This window comes from Quercus suber, unplaced genomic scaffold (genome assembly GCF_002906115.3).
Source record: "Quercus suber isolate HL8 unplaced genomic scaffold, Cork oak 2.0 scaffold_50, whole genome shotgun sequence".
Lineage (NCBI taxonomy): Eukaryota > Viridiplantae > Streptophyta > Magnoliopsida > Fagales > Fagaceae > Quercus > Quercus suber.
In genome coordinates, this window is record NW_027069515.1 from 261,384 (window position 1) to 283,211 (window position 21,828).

Below are 21,828 nucleotides of genomic sequence, written 5' to 3' on the forward strand. Positions count from 1 at the left end.
GGTATTTGGATTCAAGGTTTTTCTAAGGTTATTGGTATTGCTGCTAGCCTTGTCACAAAAATTTGTGTTGGGTGAACATATGTGAGTAAAGTCCCACATTGAATAATGATGAAAAGAATGAGTACTTAATATAACATAATTGAGTACATACTCATGGGGTTTAGGCCTTTTGGGTTAAAGTGTGTCTCTCTATGTTATATTAATTTCTCAAGAAGTATGTACTTGAAGTCCTTTCGCAAATGGAGCAGAGTGGGTCCTTTTCACAATTAGAGCAGGGACGATATATTGCCCAAGCAAGCCCATAAATCCTAAAAAAATGATCTTAGAAAAGGACCAACAAAGGAGTATTATTGCCAATAGTGTGCTAAACAACGATCAGGTGTGAGATTCCCATGGAGAATAAAAGAAATGTGGGATTGACACGTAGAAGCCCATGGATGATGCACTAGTGAAGGGAAAGGCCTATTAGGTAAAGGGGAGTGAGTAGGACTTGTTCATGGCCCACAAAAGTTTTGAAAACCCACAGAGAGGCAGAAACTCATACGTGAAGGGGAGATTATTGGGTGTATACATGTGAATGAAGTCTCACATTGAATAATGATGAGAATAATGAGTACTTAATATAATGTGATGACTTCCTCGCTAATAGAACTTTTGGAAATATAATAATGAATAAAAAATTTGATACAACAAACAATATCCTAAATAATTAACAAGAAAGTAAATAAGCAATAATAATAAATATAAGTAAATTTAGGAACAATCTCAAAGTGCTATAGATTCACGCAGAGAGTGTTGTCCTTAAAAGTTGATTTATGCTACCCAAAGTAAAACTTAGTGTGATTGGTTCTCTTGGTCAAACAACCCCCAAGATTAGACTATAACGTCAACCTTTGTGATGTACACACTTCCACTCACAAAAGGTTTAAGAACAACATTCTATTACCTTTTGCTTAAAAATAAATATTCTTGTAGAAAAATATGTGGGAGAGAAAGATGATAGAATTGTGTATATCTAAATATAGAGTAGTAAAAAAACTTTTTAGAAAATGTGTTATGATTATTTAAGTTACTTATGAAAATAATAATCTATAGTTATTGGTTACTAATAACCCATAAAAGCTTAACGACTAATTATCAATTATTGTCTAACGGCTATTTTTCTCATAATTCCCAATGGTTATTTTATTCATAAATTCCTAATATCTAGAAATCTCATAATTGTCCAATAGCTATTTTACTCATAAATTCTTAACAGTTAGAAAATACATAATAATAAATGTGTTTGGAACTATGATTTTCAGACCCAGACCATTCAATGAACCGTAAAAGAGAGAGATTCAAAGTTTTTGAAGTTGGACCGATGTCGAATTGTAATGACGTCATAATTAATTTAATAATTATTTAAAAAATAAATAAATATATTAATTAGTACAAGATAGAAAAATTAACTAAAATAGTTCAACTAAAATTATAAATCCATTTTTTAACTATGTATGATATATCCATCTCAAGCCTAAATATGAAATATCTACCCAATAATAATAATAACCATTTTTTTTTATAAAAAGAAAATTAAAAGCATCAATTTGTACACAAAAATGGATGATATGATGTATAATGTAGGGACACGTTTTACAGCTCAAGCCCAAGATGTATGGGATCTTGGCCCAGTGAGCTTAATACAATAAATTTGTAAAGTATGGGTTGGAGAACTAGGCCCTAATGAATTTGACAATGGCTAATATGAATTTAAAAGATGATCAAGTACGAACAAGGAAAATAGAGCTGAATCTATTTGCTATCCGAGGAGATATTTTTTATATAAATCAATAACAATAAGGTACAAATACAATTTTGATTGCTATAGTACTCTCTCTTTATTTTTCTGATTTCCTCATGGAGGGTCTCTTATATTATACAGTTCTCATTGGACCATCTTAATCCTACATTTGTTGATTATTTAAGCCTTTACTTGAGTGTCTGTCCCATCAGACACTCTCTTTGGCTTTCTGTGAGTTGTGCTAGCCAAAACAGCAATGTTCAGAGGTCTTTTCTACATAAATGCGGCCAGAAAAGTAGCTGCAGTGCATTTAATGCGGTGATAACAGCTTTTTCGTAGATATTTTTGGGTTCTCTTTCTTCTCGTATGTTCATGACGCACTTCCCTATCACTAGAACTTCTATGGAGGTTACTTTCATTGTTAGAGTACACATCTAAGCGATATCTATCATGTCCGAGGATGAATTCTTCCTTGGACTGTCTTCCACTCATTTCTTATTTAGGAGACTCTAAACTGAAACCCTTCATAACTTTTAATCCCTCCTCAGACATGCCAACATCCTCGGATAAGGCCCAAGGCCTAATACATAATTTTATGCCCTTATCCCTACATATATTATATCATGTGGGGCTCAAGACTTTGTAAGAAACAAAAAGTCTCAAAATTTTCTTTCCAATTAGAGGTGTGCATGGGTCGGATTGGGTTAGGTTAAGGAGATTTTTTGACCCAACTTGCCATGGTAGGTTAAAAAAAATTCAACCCAACCCAACCTACATAGCTTGGGATGAATTCATGGGTTGGACAACTTTTTTTTTTTTTTTTACTATTATTATTAAATTGAGTAGAAAAAAATATATCACACCTGCCATTTGAGTTGATAAACAAAATATATATTAATATATGAACAAATATTCCAACTCAATTATACATTAATATATGAACTAATATACATTAATATTAGCTTTTATATAAGATAGGAGGAAGAGTTGGTTATTTTAAAAAAAAAAAATTATTAATTATATAATATATTTTAAATATATATTAAACATATGAGTGGGTCGGGTCGGATTTGGCAGTTTTGAAATTTTATGACCCGAACCCAATCCCACCCGCTATCAAAAACAATTTTGTAACCCAACCCAACCCACCAAGCCCTAAAAACTGACCCAACCCAGCGGGTTGGGTTGGGTTGGGTCGGTTTTAACGGGTTTGTGGGTTGGCTGCACACCGTATTTCCAATTTCCATTTTCCAATTCCCATGTGACTAGCTCACAGAACTAAAAAAGCACTACAAACAAAAGCGAATGAAATTAAAATAAGAGAGAAGAAGAAGTCAGAAATGGCTTTAGAAGGTAGAAGCTGAAAGAACAAGAAGAAGAAGAAGGAAAAGTTGGTATCTAGCTGAAAGAAGAAACAAACCTAAGAAGATATAAAATAGCAGGTGGTAACGTAGCTCTATTTTATTTTTTCTTTTTACATTTATTCAAATTCTTTACTAGCAGATATTTTTTTTTCGGACCAAAATATAGTAAATATTAGACAAAAATACAAAACTAATCCTCTAACTTTCACTATTTTTCATTTTAGTTCTCTAACTTTCAGTTTTGTCAATTCAGTCATTTAACTTTCAATTTTTGTCAATATGGGATTCCATTAAATCTCAGTTATGGGCTGTCGTTAAAGTCACTTTTTTTTTTTTTTTTTAATTTCAGAATTAAAAGAAAAAAAAAAGAAAAATCTGAAGAAAAAAAAAATGAATCATTGATAATATTTTTTCAGCTCAGCTTTTTGCTTTCAGCTGAGCTTTTGATTTCAGCTTTTAGAAATGAATCGTTGATAATATTTTTTCCAATCATTTCTTGAAAACAAAGACTTAGGGGTAAGATTCCCATTTAACTAACCCATGAAGATATATTCAAGCCTCTAGAACGCAGATGACTAGGCCATAAGGGGTGGGTTGGAGAAGACAGACTGGTCCAAGGCTCCCTTTGTAGCCTCTTACAAGAGCTTCCACATTGATGCATGTGAGGCATCAGTGAATGCAAGGTTCTGCCAAACTCAAGGGAAGAGATGGTGGGACTAGAAGGAGTTTCAAGATCTTGATGCCTTTCAATACAGAAGGCTCAATTGGGTCTACCTTGGATACACCATCTACAACTGTTGTATAGATAGTGTTCGCTTCCCTAGCCTTCCCACCCGAGTGCAAACAAGACCGCGATGTTTAAAACTTAGAAGTGATGGTGGGACCAGAAGGAGTTTTAGGATCTTGATGCCTTCTCTTTTTTGATTTTCTAAGGAAACAAACGGGAAGCTAGTAATCAGAGAGTTAATTAATAAATGATGAGTGCAAAAAAAAAAAAAAAAAAAAGGAACAGTAACATTAACTGCAGTTATGGACTAGGTTTAATGGAATCTTGCATTGACAAAAATTGAAAGTGAGAGGACTGAATTGATAAAACTGAAAATTAGAGAATTGAAATGAAAAAAGAGTGAAAGTTAGAGGGTCAATTTTGCATTTTTATCTAAATATTATGGTATGATGTTGTTTAAGGCTTTAATTTTTTTTTTTTAAAAGGGACCTATCAGAACCGTAGGAACCGTTCACAGTTCTTAGAACCGTGAGGTTTGACTACGGTTCGCATGGTACCCTTTTTCTTTTTTCTTTTTTTTTTTTTTTTTTTCCATAAAGAGATTTTTTCAGTCGGACTGTACGGTTCAGTCTGGATTTCAAAATTATGTTTGGAACACACACCAACAATGACTACTAGATAACTAGAGAATCTTACTTTCAAAACAATAAAATAAAATAAAGTAACAGAGTAACATAGAAAACGCAATACCAAATGTGAGTAATAATGGAAAGCTGGAGAGAAATGATAAGCAATAGAATCACTCACTAAGTTATTCATAAAATTCTTTTTCTATTTTGAATACACATTCATTTGAATCTTGAACATATAATAACTTCATTCTCCATCATACTCTTTTCCTTTTTTCTTTTTTTTCTTTAAGAAAGACTTTATTGAAAATAAAAGATTTTTTTCTCCATCATATTCTTACAGAGAAAGGAAGGGCCATTTTTAATTCAGAACTCCTTCACCATTATGCAACACAATTAAATCACTAATCACCATGACTCACGGTTTAGAAGAAAAAAACATAATCATTTGTGCAATCAAATTTATATAAAATTCTTAACTTGCTCCAAGAATGCCTTGCCCCTAGAGGAGTCATGAAAGTCCACCCCATGACAACCTCCAACACCGAAGTGACCCACCACGTGTACGCCATGTTCTTCCAACAGCTTCACCAGCTCAACTTGACGATCAAACAATAGGTCCCCATCACAACCAGTCACCAAAACCTTCCATCCCAGTAACCTTATTTTCTCCAACAGCTTAGACCCACCTGCCACCGTTGGATTGCAATACTCATGATCACAGTCAACCCCAATTGGCAATGACAACTCCCACATCAGATCAGTTACACACAGTGGCAGCATTGGATCGTTGACCAACCTCAATTCTGAGTCACTCCTTTGGGTCCCACCAAAGAATGGTTGTTGCAATATCAACCCTCTGATTTTCAACGGTCCAAGATGGTCAGCTTCCGCAGCTACACGTAGTCCTGCATGGTAGGCTATGTTTCCCCCAGCACTCAAGCCCATAATGAAACAGTTTGAAAAATCAGCGTACTTTGTCAACCAATCATCTTGGGTGGTTTTGATCCGGTACAATGCTTCCACAGCATCATCATAAGCCGCCGGTAGACGATGCTCTGGGGCGAGGCGGTACTCGACCGATGCGATGATGACACGTAATTCATTGGCCATGTTGACACAATAATCATGTAAAAGAGATGAGGCTGCACTGGACATGATGAACCCTCCCCCATGGTAATAAACTATTAGAGGTAGCTTCGGTTGTGAGGAAATATCAAGTGCTTCACGAGGTAGATATATTCTGACCCAGGTGTTGTTTGATTGGTTGATTGGGATGTCTTTGGAGAGAACTGAAATAGGAAGGCTGGGATCTGATGTGGGTGGGGTTTCTGGAATATCGAGAGCTCGGGTTATCGTGCCGTCCGGATTTCGGACTATCTGGAGGAGCTGGTACGGATCCCCGGTGGGATTGATTGGTGCATCTTGACCCGACATTCTACTCTGTTTTGATGGCTGTTAGAAATTTTGGCTGCCTCTTGTTTCTGTATAGTATATTTGCTTATAGATCCAAAAATATATTAGATTTTGTATTAATACTATCAGGTGTAAGCTTCCAAAACAAAAAATGATTCGGTAGGTGATGCATCACGCATGACGAAGATAACGAAATATAGAATAGACAAATTTACTTTATATATATATATATATTTTTTTTTTTTATTCCATCAAAAAATTACTTTTAAATTATAATTATGATTGAAGTCACTTTCACTAGCTTTACAATTGAGTCCTTAAAACAATCGGATGTATATAATATTATAAACTGATCTAACGTAAGAACAATGATATGAGCAATATGTTAGATTTTTATTCTTAAGATATATAAAATAGAATTTCAACTTATGCCTCTTCATAATCATAATGATTACTTTTTATAATTTTCAATTACTTTTATCATGCAAAGACTTTATTAATTGAAATTGTTTTTTTCACACATTTTTACCGTAAACTTAATCTATTGAGCTAACTATATATACCCTTATTATTTCTCAAATATTAAGATCAATAACTCAATTGTTCTCTTCACACATATATATCCTAAAGGGTACATGGTAATAAACTATTAGAGGTAGCTTCGGTTGTGAGGAAATATCAAGTGCTTCACGAGGTAGATATATTCTGACCCAGGTGTTGTTTGATTGGTTGATTGGGATGTCTTTGGAGAGAACTGAAATAGGAAGGCTGGGATCTGATGTGGGTGGGGTTTCTGGAATATCGAGAGCTCGGGTTATCGTGCCGTCCGGATTTCGGACTATCTGGAGGAGCTGGTACGGATCCCCGGTGGGATTGATTGGTGCATCTTGACCCGACATTCTACTCTGTTTTGATGGCTGTTAGAAATTTTGGCTGCCTCTTGTTTCTGTATAGTATATTTGCTTATAGATCCAAAAATATATTAGATTTTGTATTAATACTATCAGGTGTAAGCTTCCAAAACAAAAAATGATTCGGTAGGTGATGCATCACGCATGACGAAGATAACGAAATATAGAATAGACAAATTTACTTTATATATATATATATATTTTTTTTTTTTATTCCATCAAAAAATTACTTTTAAATTATAATTATGATTGAAGTCACTTTCACTAGCTTTACAATTGAGTCCTTAAAACAATCGGATGTATATAATATTATAAACTGATCTAACGTAAGAACAATGATATGAGCAATATGTTAGATTTTTATTCTTAAGATATATAAAATAGAATTTCAACTTATGCCTCTTCATAATCATAATGATTACTTTTTATAATTTTCAATTACTTTTATCATGCAAAGACTTTATTAATTGAAATTGTTTTTTTCACACATTTTTACCGTAAACTTAATCTATTGAGCTAACTATATATACCCTTATTATTTCTCAAATATTAAGATCAATAACTCAATTGTTCTCTTCACACATATATATCCTAAAGGGTATTCTTATTATTTTTTTATTTATAGTATTATGAATATTTTGATGTGTTTTTTTTTTTTTTTTTGCTGAAAGATATTTGATGTGTAGATGAACTATAAAGCACAAAAATTAAATTTTTATTAAAGTTTTTGTGTTTCTTAAGTTTCATTATTTATTTTCAAAGATTATATATATGGTAGCTAGAGCCGTATATATAAAAAGATGGTAATTTTTATTGTTATTAATATAATAAAATGCAGTTCTAACTTTTAATTCAATTATTTCACTTTTTTTTTTTTGCTGAATAGAAAAAGGAGGTCTCTGGTGTGGGCTCATCAACCTCATGCTATGTGACGACAATGGGTAATACTATATGTACCACACGGGTCTTGCTGGGATTATCGCTCGAATCACTCCTCTTTTAGTGCAAAACAAGAATTCCTACCATCAAGTCACACTCCATGTGGTAATTATTCCACTTTTTACACCTAAAACACCTCATACGGCCATTAAACCCATGCCAATAATGGTCTTTTTAATAGAGAAGATGGAAAACAATAACTATGAAAATGATGTATTATCTACGATCTAACAGCATTAAAGCCAAAACAACGACTTTTCAATACATATAACAACATAGCATTAATCACATCAACATCATTACAACGTTATTCTTTATGCAAGACTTTTGACATGTGGACTATTCTATTAAAATATATGCACATGATAACATCGCAAACCAACACAGTGACACACACACCCACCACCACCAATTCTTCCTAGGCAACCAATGAAGATAATATGAAATTTTTAAGGACCACATGGAGTGCCTTAGTTTTGGCAGGCTCAAACATATCTATCCCATGACAACCCCCCTCACCGAATTGGCTCACCACTGTCACACCCTTTTCTCTCATCAGTTTTACCAGCTCAATTTGATGTTCAAACAGTATGTCCCCATCAAAGCCCAACACCAAGACTTTCCATCCTAGCAGCTTGATCTTTTCCAAAAGCTGAGGCCCATCTCCAACCTTTGGATTACAATACTCATGATCGCGGTCAGCAATTGGTAATGACAATTCCCACATTAGATCAAAAACACTTAGTGGCAAAATTGGATCATTGTCCCTCAATTCTGATTGAGTCCTTTGGGACCCACCAAAGAATGGTTGATGCAATATCAACCCTCTGATGACCAAAGGCTCAAGTTTATCAATTTCCACGGATGCACGTAACCCTGCATGGTGGGCTATGTTACCACCAGCACTACTACCCATAATAAATGTGTTAGATAAATCAGCGTAATCTCTTAGCCAATCATCTGGGGTGGTTTTGATCCAGTGTAATGCTTCCATAGCATCATCATAAGCCGCCGGCAGATGGTGTTCTGGGGCGAGGCGGTACTCGACGGATACGATGATGACGTGGAGGTCAATTGCCATGTTGGCACAAAAATCATGGAAATTTGATGAGGCTGCACTGTAAAAGATGAACCCTCCTCCATGGAAGTAAACTATGAGAGGCAGTTTAGTGGAGGAGTTATGATCAAGTGCTTCTCTAGGTAGGAATATTCTGACCCAGGTATTGTTTAATTGGTTTAGAGGGATGTCTTTGGAGAGAACTGGAGTGGGGTGGCTAGGATCAGGTGTGGGTGGAGTGTTCGGGATTTCTCGGAGGCGTGTGATCGTGCCGTCGGCATTGAGGGCGATTTGGAGGTGTTAGTAGGGATCAACGGTGGGATTTGAGGGAGCAGTTTGACTTGACATGGCAGACTCTCTACTCTCTAGCTTTGTGATGAGCTATCTGCTCAAACTGTTGAGTAATATAGTTGTGTGAAGATGGAATTAACTATGTGTTTGACTTTCAGTCGGGAAGACAGGTTATAGTTGTGGGATTGGTGGATGTGAATTGGTTTACTTAATTCAGGCAAGTTTGGAACACATAAAAGGCAATTGGCCGGCTACTAGTGCTAGAAATATTGTCCATTTAAGATGATTCTGGATACCATTTGACTGTTGGTTGAGGGTCGGCAAATGGTTACAAAATTTGCCGTGAATGTCAATGCACGTGACAATCAATTATATCACGGATTTAAAAACTAGACCGGATCTGTCGGTTCAGTTGAATGAAATGAAGCAGAATTACTTTGTTGGATGAAATGAGGAGAAATCCATGTGCTTCAAGCCTTGACTGCTATTTAGAATCTGCTGAAGTACTCTGGTACTGCGCAAGAGAAAAAGAGAGGTTTATGACTCTCTGTGAATAGAAGTGGAAAAAAATAAAAATAAAAAGATGTTGTAAATGCTTGAAAATTACACTAATGGTAATGTGTGGTAAACTGGTAAGCGGTTTTTGTATTTTTTGTTTTAGTTTAGAGGTAAATAACATGTGGCCGTGTGTGGGTGCCGTGAGAAGTGGGAATGGGAGAATGTTGGTTTTTTTTTTTTTTTTTTAAACAAAACAAAAAAAAAAAAAAAAAAAAAAAAACAAAACAAAAAGGTGGAGTAATGTCTAATTGTTACAGGCACACAAACTATTTTATAACATTTTTACAAACTGTTGGTGTAGTTTTAATATTTTCCAAATAATTATTGTAAGTAAAAATGTGATATTAGTAATGAGCTCATATTAGAACTAGTAAGAATTTGCCACATCAGTAATTTGTAAAAATATTGTAAAATTGTTAGTATCTATAACATTACTCTTATATTATTCGTTATTTACAGAAGTAGGTAACAAACTATTATGATATATATTGTCAATGATTACTAATAAGATTTAAAAAGAAAAAGAAAAAAAAAAAAAAGAGTACGTATATAAAAGTTCTTTCTATTTTATAATTATTTTAAAATAAGATATGAAAATTTAAATAATTTTAATTTGAAAATATTAATTATTTTATTTATATTAATTATGTGATGCCATTAGTTTAACCATCAGTCGAACTTCGATTAGACTATAAAACTAAGAATCACTCTCCTTTTTGGTTATTTGATTGGTCTAATTTTTAAAACCATTTATATTTGTCTATATATGATGTCTTTGTCCAAATACAATGTATTGAGATCTTGTGCAATATTGCAATACTCTCATAAATTTTCTCTTCTCAACAACTCTACCATGTCACCTCATTTCACACTCATTCTCTCACACCCGTCCACATGTCGTGCCATTGTTACCTTTGGCTCCACTAACACAAATTCCACATCCCCAATCACGTGGCTCTCTCTCTCTCTCTCTCTCTCTCTCTCTCCATTTTAGGGTCCATTTAGATTGAGGTAGGAGAGAGGGGGAGTGGAGGAGAGTAGAGTAGAGTTTACTGAAAATAGGCTAATTTTGGGACCAATTCTACTCTACTTCCCCCCCCCCCCCTCAATCCAAATGGACCATTAGTTTTTTTTCCTCTAATCTCACCTTGTTCTCTTTCTCATTTTTTTTCCCTTCTTGCTTAGCTGAATCTTACCCTTGATGGATCTTCTTTCTCTCTTATCTCTTCCTCTCTCATCTTTCTATTTTTTTTCATTCTACTTTTTGCTATTTTTTATTTTTTTTTTCATTCAAGGGTTTAGATTAAAAATTACAAAAATAACTTTCAATTTGCACTTTTCAAAATTATTGCACTATGCAATACCTATGTGATATTGCACGAGATCTAGATCCGAATATAATTAAGGAGATGGTAAGTACCTAGACACATACAAAATGGTTTTATAAAATATCATGGACTATTCTAATAGTAGTTGTTGGATATTTTTATAAAAAATATCATATATATTTTAATACTCATGTATGTGAATTGATGAAATCAATTACTCCTTAATATCAGATACTTTGATTGCTAAATTTTGAAATTCAAATATAATTCAAAATTTGAATAGCAATTGTAAATGGTTTTAGTTAGGAAAATTTCTAAAAATTAATGTGATTTTTAATACCATATATTGCCAGCTTTTAGTATACTTTCATTATAAACTTTTGCTTTAAAATGTTTCTTTTAATATATTTAATAGTAACGTTATAGATGGAAAGTATCAGAAAATTATAAAACTATATATTTATATAATTTACCATTGATGGTTTATAACATTACAACATGCTTTCCATTCTTGGTTGTAACCATTGTGTATAGTCCAAGTTTCAAAGGAAAATATTAATTGATATCTAAAGATCAGCCTCGTTATGGGCCGTTGTTTTGTTTTCAATAGCATTATGACACTAAAAGACAACTTAATTAGGCTATTAACTTGTTTCAACGTATATACATTGGCAAAGACTATTGATGACTGGTTTATATATAATACATACATACATACATATATATATATATACACACACACACACACATATAAAGAACCTTTTGATCATATATTGATTTCAACGATTTTATGACCATTTAATTGATATCAAACCCTTTTGAATCTTTGGCTAAGGACAAGTTATATGTCCGACTCTATATATATGGAAAGAAATAAAAGTTTCAAGATACACATTATTTTTGAATTACAAAAGCTACAGACTTTCAAAAACAATTTTTATTATTGGTCTAAATACTTACCATCTATTACTTCTTATTATTCACAAAAATATATTATCTTTTATTGAATTTTTTGGAAAAAGAAAGTACTATAGAGAGCTTATATCCTATGAGCAGTGTAGGCTTGTAAGGATAATCAGCAAAGGTGGTTGGGTTGTTGTATCTTGAGAACAACGTACAAAAATATATTGTCTAATTACATTGAATATATTGTAGATGGCACGATTTGTCTCAAGATAGTGACTTGGTCCATGCCTCATCTCTGCCACATCTTTTGGTAAAATCAAATTGTGTAATTTCCAATGAAAAGTTAGTTATTATCTCTCATTTATTTCCAACAGTAGTTACAAATCACTGTGCTATTAATGGTTTTAAAGTTATCGCACTATATCTAATATGTTCCCATATATGTTGGATCCATTTTAACAATATATAAAAAGTGAAGTCATATGGGGTTTTATGTTGTGGACATAATGCGTTAAATTGAACCAGTTTCCTATTTTTCTCAATAATTTGCTCTCAATTTCAGCTAGACATGGCAAAACGGGTTAGAATTTTCTGACCCGACCCGACTCGAAAAATACCTAACCCAAACCCGATTTTTTTTTTTTACCCGAAGCAAAAACGGACCCGACTCGAAAAATACCTAACCCAAACCCGATTTTTTTTTTTTACCCGAAGCAAAAACGGGTTGACCTGTGACCCGACCCATGTTTTTTGCGGGGTTAACCCGACCCGACCCGAACTCGAACCATTTTTTTAAAACTTTTTTTTTTTGGTAAAAAAATAGTAAAACTAAGACAATATTGGTTTAATTGTTCATTGTGAACTTTAAGGAAACAATTGATACATTTACATAACTATATGCAAATTAATTGAAAGATTAATTGTTGAACATTCTGTAATGAGTAAATATTTTTAGATATCAAATAGCAAAGTACATGCCAAGATAATCTGGTTATAGTAGAATTAAAAACATAGATTTAAAATTGTAGACATGTTGGAAATATTCACAAGTATGAAAATAGTGAAGCTAAAGTATTAAATTAGAATAAATTATGAATATTTAGACCTATTTTTTAATAATTTATGTCCAAAATAAACGGCTTTTCAAAATAAATTATGATATTTTCTAGAGTGTGTGTTGCTTAACAATAATATGATATTCATAAAAGATACCATGTATAAATAAGTAAGCAATCAAATTTTAAAGTATATCTCAAATTGAAATAGAGTGTCAATCACAACTAATAATAGATTATAAAATTAATTTTCAAGATTGTAAATTTCTTATATATTTTTATTCTTTATCAAATGAGTTATCCAATAAATTATTTGTAATTTTGTTTTATATTTGGAATGTTGATATTGTGTAGAAATAAAACTTGTGTATTTGTTTTATTTATCTTTGTGTTATTTTGTTTTAGATAGTAATGTTAGGATTTGTATAATTTTAAAATTGTTGAATAAGTATTAATAAGTTTAACTGAGTTCATTCTTAATATAAGTGGTGAATTCAAAATAATATATTTTACATTAAGTAATTTGTTGCATAACTTTTCAAATGACAGATACATGTTGTTTTTTATATAAAAATAAATAATAAAAAAAATTCATGTGAAAAATACGGGTCAACCCGACCTGACTCGCAACCCGGTTGACCTGAACCCCATTTTGACTCACTTAAAATGACCCGTTTTGACCCGTGATCCGTTTGACCCGCAACCCGATTGACCCGACCCGAATCGACCCGCCCGTTTTGCCATGTCTAATTTCAGCAACAATTCTAATATGGTATTTATTTATTTTATTTGGCAACTTGTTATTTTTTATACTTTTGTGTAAGAATAGTGGATATATAATGAGTTCAAATGTATTTATTTATTTTTAATAGGCCAAGAATGTATCAACCCCTTATGATGAATTAACTAATTAATTAGTCAAGTTAATTAATTAATTCAATTAACATGCAATAAACGTGGTAGCACAAAAAAAACAAACAAATCACCAACTAAGTTAATATGCAGCAGAAAATAAAGTTAACACGATGATTTGTTTACAAATGGGGAAAACTTACATGGTAAAAACCCTACTGGGTGATTTTAAGATCACTACTCCCGATAATCCACTATTATCACAACAAGCAGTTATAAGTAAATGAATCTCAGTACCTTATATCAACTTACAGTTGAACCCTTACCCCAATACCCAATTGGACTTGTTCTGTAGTGACAATCTCTCCTTTTAATGCATGGCTCCCAGTACGTGACTCTCCACCAATATAAGAAGGATGTTGGCTGCAAAGTTCTTCAGTTCATCACACAATGAAGATCACGAAACTTCTTGGTTACAAAACCCTACGGCGTACAAACGCAATAGCTTCTTGAAGAGAAAGATGAACTAGGGCATATGTCTCTAGTTCACAATATACTTATGAAAAACTTTTGTATTGAGGTGAATCAACTATGACGGCCCTTAAAACGATGTTTATATATGTTTAGGGTTGTGAAAAATGAAAGCCCAAATATATATACACGGATTGGATTGAAATTAGATCTGAAAAACTAATTTTCATAAATCTCGATAGATAGATTATTTGTCAAGAGCTGTCGAGCATCAGGTTGAAACAGTTTTTTAAACCTTAATAGATATTAGCTGTCAAGTTTTAAAAACAAGCACTTCTTCACTTGAATCTTGAACAGATTTGTATAGTTTTAACATTTGAACTTAAAACCTTGTTTCTTGAAGTATTAAACATTTCTTAGATCTACCAAATTATAAGTAAAATGGGTTTTGTCAAAGGATTAGTCAATTCTATAATGACATATGTTCCTAACATGATTTACATATATCCTAACAATTTTTAAATAATTAAATAATGCAACAAGGAGAGATTTGAATCATCGTTCTCCTAATAAAAAAGAATAGACTATGCCACTAAATTATAAGGCTCTTGACAAATTCATGTGTATTAAAAAGTAATTATCTTAAGTTTTTTCTCTTATTTATATTTGGTTAATATTGAATAGAAATTTAGTTTTATTTTTCATGAATTAATTTAGCTTCTCTTTTTCTGATAATCAAGTGAATTATACTAAGCAACAAATTGGAAAACCAGCCACAACAGCCAAAGGCAGCAACATGGCCAACAACAAGAAGACAACAGTAGCTAAACTACACAATTGAGACTGACTACCCAAAGGCGGAGAACAAGGACAAAATCCCATCAACCAACAAACCAAAACAACAAGAAGAAGAATCTATCAATCTACAACAATTGGAGTGTGCTGTACCGCCACACAAATCAAACTTTAGGCTTAAATACAACATCTGAGATGCCCCATATGTTGAAGAAAAATATACTAGAGCTGTGATATACACCTTTACTTTCAATCCTGTTCTTCTTCTAATTCTCTATGACCCCTAAAATTTGTTCCTCTGTTCTAACAACTTTCAGTCCAGTTTTTCACCTAATCCTTTATGACCCCTAAAATTTGTTCCTCTGTTCTCACAATTTTTTGGTGCTTAACATGGTATATACCAGCACTAAAGCCTAGCCTGCAACAATCAGCCCTTGCACTTTTTCCTTTGCAGTTCTATATTGCCCAATTGATAAGAGTATCCCATTCATTATCAAGGCCTTCTTGGCAACACCATCTTTAATTAAACTATCCTCTAAATTCTTTGAGCAAGATCACTATCTTAAATTCAATTATCCTCTAAATTCTTTGAGCAAATGGGCATGTGAAGAAGAGATTAATTTAGCTTTTAATCTTACTATATATCTCTTTCATGGTAAAGATTTTTGTATTCATATTTTTGTCCCAAAAATGAAATCTTGGTTTGGCCAAGTCCTCTTGGCCGTGGCCATTGAACTTAACAATAGCCTATAAAACTCTATATTTATGACTAATTAAATTGAGTCAAATGTAAAGGGTAGTTGTTATTCGAAATAAAATATAGTGTTCTGCTTCTTATATACCTTGTTGCTGATTAGCAATCTTCTGTGCTTTGCTACTTCTTAGCTTGGTGGTTGGTTGCTCGATCAATGGGTATATGAAAAGAAATGGGCTGAATGAATGATAGTTACATTAAGAAATAATATATATATATATATATATATGAGATATGAATTAACGATAACAAATTAGGCCAGCACTCCATTTCAATATATTGAAAATTGATGCCAAAAATCACAAAAAAACAAGTAAATATAGTAATTTACTTTTTGATTTTTGTAAGATAAAGCAGACCATTATTTTTTCTAGACAGTCAATTAGGAAGGTAGCATGAAATTCTTTAAGACCATATTCAATGCCTTAGCCCTGGACAGGTCTTGAAGATCTACACCATGGTGACCACCCTCGTCAAATTGACTCACCACCACTACACCCTTCTCTTCCATCATCTTAACCAGCTCAATTTGACGGTCGATCAGTGGGTCCCCTTTGCAATCAATCACCAAGACCCTCCATCCCAACAATCTAATCTTCTCCAACCTCTGAGATCCACCATCCACCGTTGGATTGCAATACTCATGATCACGGTTAACGCCAATTGGCAACGACAACTCCCACACAAGGTCATTCACAAACAGTGGCAACACAGGGTCACTGACCAGTCTTAGCTCTGATTTAGTCCTCTGGGTCCCACCAAAAAATGGTTGGTGCAATATCAGCCCTTTGATTATTATCAAAGGCTGAAGATTTTCAACTTCAGAAGCTACACGTAGTCCTGCATGGTAGGCCACGTTGCCGCCTGCACTAGTACCCATAATAAAAGTGTTAGAAAAATCAGCATATTTTGTAAGCCATTCATCTTGGTTGGTTTTGATCAAGTGCAGTGTTTCCACAGCATCATCGTTAGCTGCAGGCAAACGATGCTCAGGAGCAAGACGATAGTCAACTGATACGATAATAGCAGTGACATCGATGGCTATGTTTGCGCAAAAGTCATGGAACACTGTTGAGGATGCACTGTAAAGAATGAACCCCCCACCATGGAAGTACACTATGAGAGGTATTTTGGAAGAAGAGGGATTATCGAGTGCTTGTCTGGGTAGGAATATTCTGACCGAGGTTTTGTTTGATTGGTTTAGAGGGATGTCTTTGGAGAGAACTGGAGTGGGGTCGTCGGAATCTGGTGTGGCTGGGGTGTTTGGGATTTTGCGGTGGCGTGTGATGGTGCCGTCGGAGTTGTTGACTATTTGGAGGTATTGATAGGCATCAGTGGTGGGGTTTGATGGAGGTTTTTGACCCGACATTTTTTGATGAGCTGAGATTGGATCTGAGAGGGAGTGTTGGGAATAAATTTGCTAATAATATAGTTGTTGAGGATGGTATTCCTAACTCACATGTGGTAGGTATATGTGATGATTACATTTGATTTGCCTTGAGGAAACTTCGAGTTCCTTCAGTCCAAGCATGGCTGAGCATGGACTTGGGCCAAACGCTCGGATCCATTTTAGAACTTAGGTCTAACCCGACCCGCAAAACAATTTTATAAGGGAATAATCCAAAGTCCAAAACAAGCTACCAAAAAAAAAAAAAAGGAGGACCCAGCCCTAGACCTGAATATTCGGGTTGGGTTAGGTTCCTTCCTGGCAAACCCTATTTTATTGGTTCAGGTTGCAGTGGCTATGAACTTGACAAAATATCATCCATGGAAAAGAGAAATAGTTAGAAATTACTGAAGAGAAAAGGGAAAGAATAATAAGTAATTAAGAAGGTTGGCAATAAATTGATAACCAAAACAAAATTGGCAACCTCAACTTACATCCACTCTTCTTATTGAACTAGATTATTTCATCAAATTTTAAACTGTATTCGAGATAAAGCAAGGCTCATAACAACAAAATAGCTTGAAAAAGACCTAAAAGGCATCCACTTGAATGAATATTTATTTTTTTATGACATGTGATTTCCATACTCATTAACAATAAATATTTGACAACCGATTTCTTAAATAAGGAATTTTAGGCTTCCCTCTTACTGCTCTAGGGCCGTCTATCTTCTAAAGCAATTGACTTTAGTTTAGATACAAACAGAGGACGGCTCTTTCAGTTTGCTTAAAGTATAAATGTATGATACATCTCAGAGCAAAAAAAAAAAAAAAAAAAATTGCATAATACAAGTTGCAATTCTTTTTTTCTTTTCGCCGCGGTTTAGGACAAATCAACAGCAAAGGGCGGCTACAACCTACAACCTTGTTGCCTTGACTTTATTTTTTAAGAAGAAAATAAGCACTATGTCTGATTTGAAGATAAAATAGCAGCTGTTTACGGTCTAAAGATTAGGATAAGAGATAAACCTCTTGATAGCTTTTGTTTATAAGCCAAAATTAAATGTCTCTATAAAGATTAGAGCTAGTACGACTGTGGGAGTATTATAAAGTATAAACAAGCCCAACCGACTCATAATTGTTGTGGACTTTGAGGCTGAATTTATCTATTCCAGCTTACTTGTAAACCTTTACAGTACAGAGAATTAGAGAACACTCATAAGAAACTTAATTTTAGTTTGCTTATTAAGTAAAAAATTTATTCATAGAAAATAAAAGAAAACAACATATGTTTCCAAGTGGAATCGAGAACCGGGAAACCATCCTAGCAGCATTTTTCTAGGAAGTGCCTTAGGAACACAGACAGTGCATTAGCTTTCGTGGCATCCATTAGTTCCACCCCATGATAATCTCCTTCATTAAATTGTGCCTCTACCTTAACACCCTTCTTCTTCAACATTTCTACCAGCTCCATCTGACGGTCTATCAATGGGTCTCCATCACAACCTGTCACCACAACCCACCAACCCAGCTCTCTAATTTGATCAAATCCATCATCCACCGTTGGATTGCAATACTCATGATCACGGTCAACCCCAATTGGCAAAGCCAATTTCCACATCAAATCAGTACTGCAAAGTGGCAAAACTGGAGTGTTGAACAGCCTTAGCTCGGATTCAGTCCTTTTTGACCCGCCAAAGAACGGGTGGTGCAAAATCAGCCCTTTGATCTTCAATGGTTCAAAATGACCAACGGCTGTAGATGCACTTAGCCCCACGTGATAGGCAATGTTGCCACCCGCACTAGTACCCATTAGAAAACACTTGGAATAATCAGCAAAGTCACGTAACAATTTTTCTTGTGTACATTTGATCCAATGTAACGCTTCCACTGCATCGTCGTACGCGGCAGGAAGGCGGTGCTCGGGAGCGAGACGGTATTCGACGGAGACGACCACGGCGGAGAGTTGAAGTGCCATGTTGAAGCAAAAGTCATGATTCATGGTTGAATCAGCACTTAAAAGAATAAAGCCACCACCACGGTAGTACACAATGAGAGGAAGTTTTGTATTACCGACACTGTTGTTGGTGGAGCTGTTATCTAGTGCTTGGCGAGGTAGGAATATGCGGACCCAAGTGTTGTGATTTGGGTTGAGAGTGACATCTTTGGTGATCACAGGGGTGGAACCGTTGTGATCAGGTGCGGCAGGGGTGCTAGGAATTTCGTAGAGACGTTTGATGGTACCGTCACTGTTTTGGATGATTTGGAGGTACTCATAGGGATCAATGGTGGAAACCGGTGGTGCAGTTTGGTCTCCGGACATGGCACGGATCTTGTTGATGAAAGGATAAAGAAAGCTTTCTTTTGTCTTTTGAGAATCGGAGAAAGATTGTTTAGCAGTGTAGTGCTTAGATAGTGTTGTGGTTCCTACTTCATATGTGATTCAGTTCGTTGGTCTATTTTGTATTTAATACTTAGTGGGTTGCTAGATGGACTATTATTGCGTGATTTGTAGTTTATTACATTGCTAACATCACAAGTTAGGCGTGCTCATAGATAGTATTCGTTCAGTAATTTAAGAAGTCTTTGCTATAAAATAAAGGAAATAGTTGAATAAAAAGGAAAATATATAAACTCTTGTATTGTTCAAAGTGGTAATCGTGATCGTTACTCCACAAGTATAAGTGTTTAAGAGATGAGAGAACCAAAAACCAAACTTCAAACCTCTAGAAGGGAACTTTACACACACATACATATATATATATATATATATATATATATATATATATATATATATTATATATATATATATATATATATATATATATATATATATACACACGCTTAAAATTATCCTAAAATAGAATTTTTATCTTATATAAAAATAATAATAATAAACTGGTCATCCATATATATATATATATATATTAAGGTAGCGTGTCAAACTTCATATATTTGATATATTTTAGCTACGCGTATTTTACAGCAATGCTATTCCATATATATGCAAAGAGAGGATATCCTCATGAGCATAATAAAATAAGGAGTGAATTTTAGATATACATCACTTATTGAACTTTTAAATTGCCCAGTAGACTTTATTTCTGAGAGGGATTATTCAAATCCCCATATAGACGTATCAAACAAAAAAAAAATTATACCACATCATGCGGTCTAATTATTCATCTAGACTAGCACGCGTGGTCCACATGTGCTAGTCTAGATGAATAATTGGCATTGGCATTGACCTAAATAACATTTTAGTTGGTCAAATTTTCACATACTTTCTACTTTTTTTTTTTTTTTGGTATTACTATTTTAAGAGCAATGCTATACCTACAAAAAATTTTATAACTTTTTTTTTACAAACTATTGGTATAGTAAATTTTTATTGGTTTTCATTTGAGCCTGCCACTATCATCACATTTTTATTTATCAATAATTACTCATTATATCAACATTTTTTCTATTTTAATAATATTTTTTCTCTCTCCAATTTCCTTTTGGGACTCTTTATTTTCTTCACCAACCACTTAAAAAAGAGATTAAATTCAATAAGGATTTGGTATAAATATCCCTTTTTACACCCTTCAATAATAACATGCCATATCAGATTTTTACGAATAAAAAGCTGAAGGACTACCACACTCAATCACACTCTCATTAGTCATTATTATTACCTAATAAAATAAGTAGAAAATTAAAACACAACTAAATCTCAAACCAAACTTCTTCCAATACATAGAGACGATGCCATTACTGCCAATATTAGGGTTTAAAAAATGTACCAAATCGAGTAGTTGTGGACATGAATTTTTTTTTATTAATACTTACAATTTTGTGAGAGTAGAGAATAAAAATCTTGAAGTACTGAATAATTATTTTGAAGTGAAAAAGTTGGCTCAACAAATCAAAACCGCAATTTTAGGGTTTTGCAAAAATATGGTTTTTTTAAAAAAACAATTTTTTTGGGCACATTTTTAAGAACTTGCAACATGATAGCATAAGATATTACCAATTGTACTAATTGAAACCTACGTGCAAATTAATGAAGTTATTTTCAAAGTTCAAAAGTATATATTGTAAATTTGTAATATACATTACAATTTTGTCAAGGATAAAAAAATTTGGTAGACGCTATTTATGATCATTTATTAGATTATATATATAAAACATATGTACACAAGATTTTACCAATCTACTCAATCGTCTAATGGGACTCCACACTTCCACAGGTCTCTTCACTATATCCGTTATAGGTCACATTAAAGATGAATTAAAGTAATACGACTGCATATTCGGCAAGGAAGAAAAAAAAGTAGAAGTAATACAATTGAAATTGTTCAATTATGTGTTTTCAAAAAGAAAAAAAAGTTGTTCAATTATGTTAATTTAGTTTTTTTTTAATCAAAAGCTTTGTTCTTTTATATATCATGGCTTAGATACAAGTATACAACAAGAGAATGGCTCTGTCTTTTGACGTCTTTCTTAAAGTATAAATTATAATACACAAAATTGGAACATTGATAAGAAACTTGATATTAGTTCACACAATTTTATTCAGAAACAGTACATTTAAAATATATATATATATATATATATATAT

The 21,828-nt window shown here is 33.5% G+C and overlaps 3 protein-coding genes and 1 pseudogene across 3 annotated transcripts; all 4 read right to left on the reverse strand.

Annotated features, from left to right (window-relative positions):
* Nucleotides 1-4,661: 4,661 nt before the first annotated feature.
* LOC112012139 (carboxylesterase 1-like) lies at nucleotides 4,662-6,026 on the reverse strand. Its single transcript, XM_065771838.1, has one exon. The coding sequence runs from the start codon at nucleotides 5,938-5,940 to the stop codon at nucleotides 4,966-4,968; it is 975 nt and encodes a 324-aa protein (XP_065627910.1). The 5' UTR covers nucleotides 5,941-6,026; the 3' UTR covers nucleotides 4,662-4,965.
* A 1,982-nt stretch (nucleotides 6,027-8,008) lies between these two features.
* LOC112012142 (carboxylesterase 1-like) lies at nucleotides 8,009-9,352 on the reverse strand (annotated as a pseudogene).
* A 6,723-nt stretch (nucleotides 9,353-16,075) lies between these two features.
* On the reverse strand, nucleotides 16,076-17,455 carry LOC112023583 (carboxylesterase 1). Its single transcript, XM_024056196.2, has one exon. The coding sequence runs from the start codon at nucleotides 17,203-17,205 to the stop codon at nucleotides 16,219-16,221; it is 987 nt and encodes a 328-aa protein (XP_023911964.1). The 5' UTR covers nucleotides 17,206-17,455; the 3' UTR covers nucleotides 16,076-16,218.
* Nucleotides 17,456-18,360: 905 nt separating this feature from the next.
* On the reverse strand, nucleotides 18,361-19,758 carry LOC112023581 (carboxylesterase 1). The gene has a single exon (XM_024056195.2). The coding sequence runs from the start codon at nucleotides 19,543-19,545 to the stop codon at nucleotides 18,547-18,549; it is 999 nt and encodes a 332-aa protein (XP_023911963.2). The 5' UTR covers nucleotides 19,546-19,758; the 3' UTR covers nucleotides 18,361-18,546.
* Nucleotides 19,759-21,828: the final 2,070 nt, after the last annotated feature.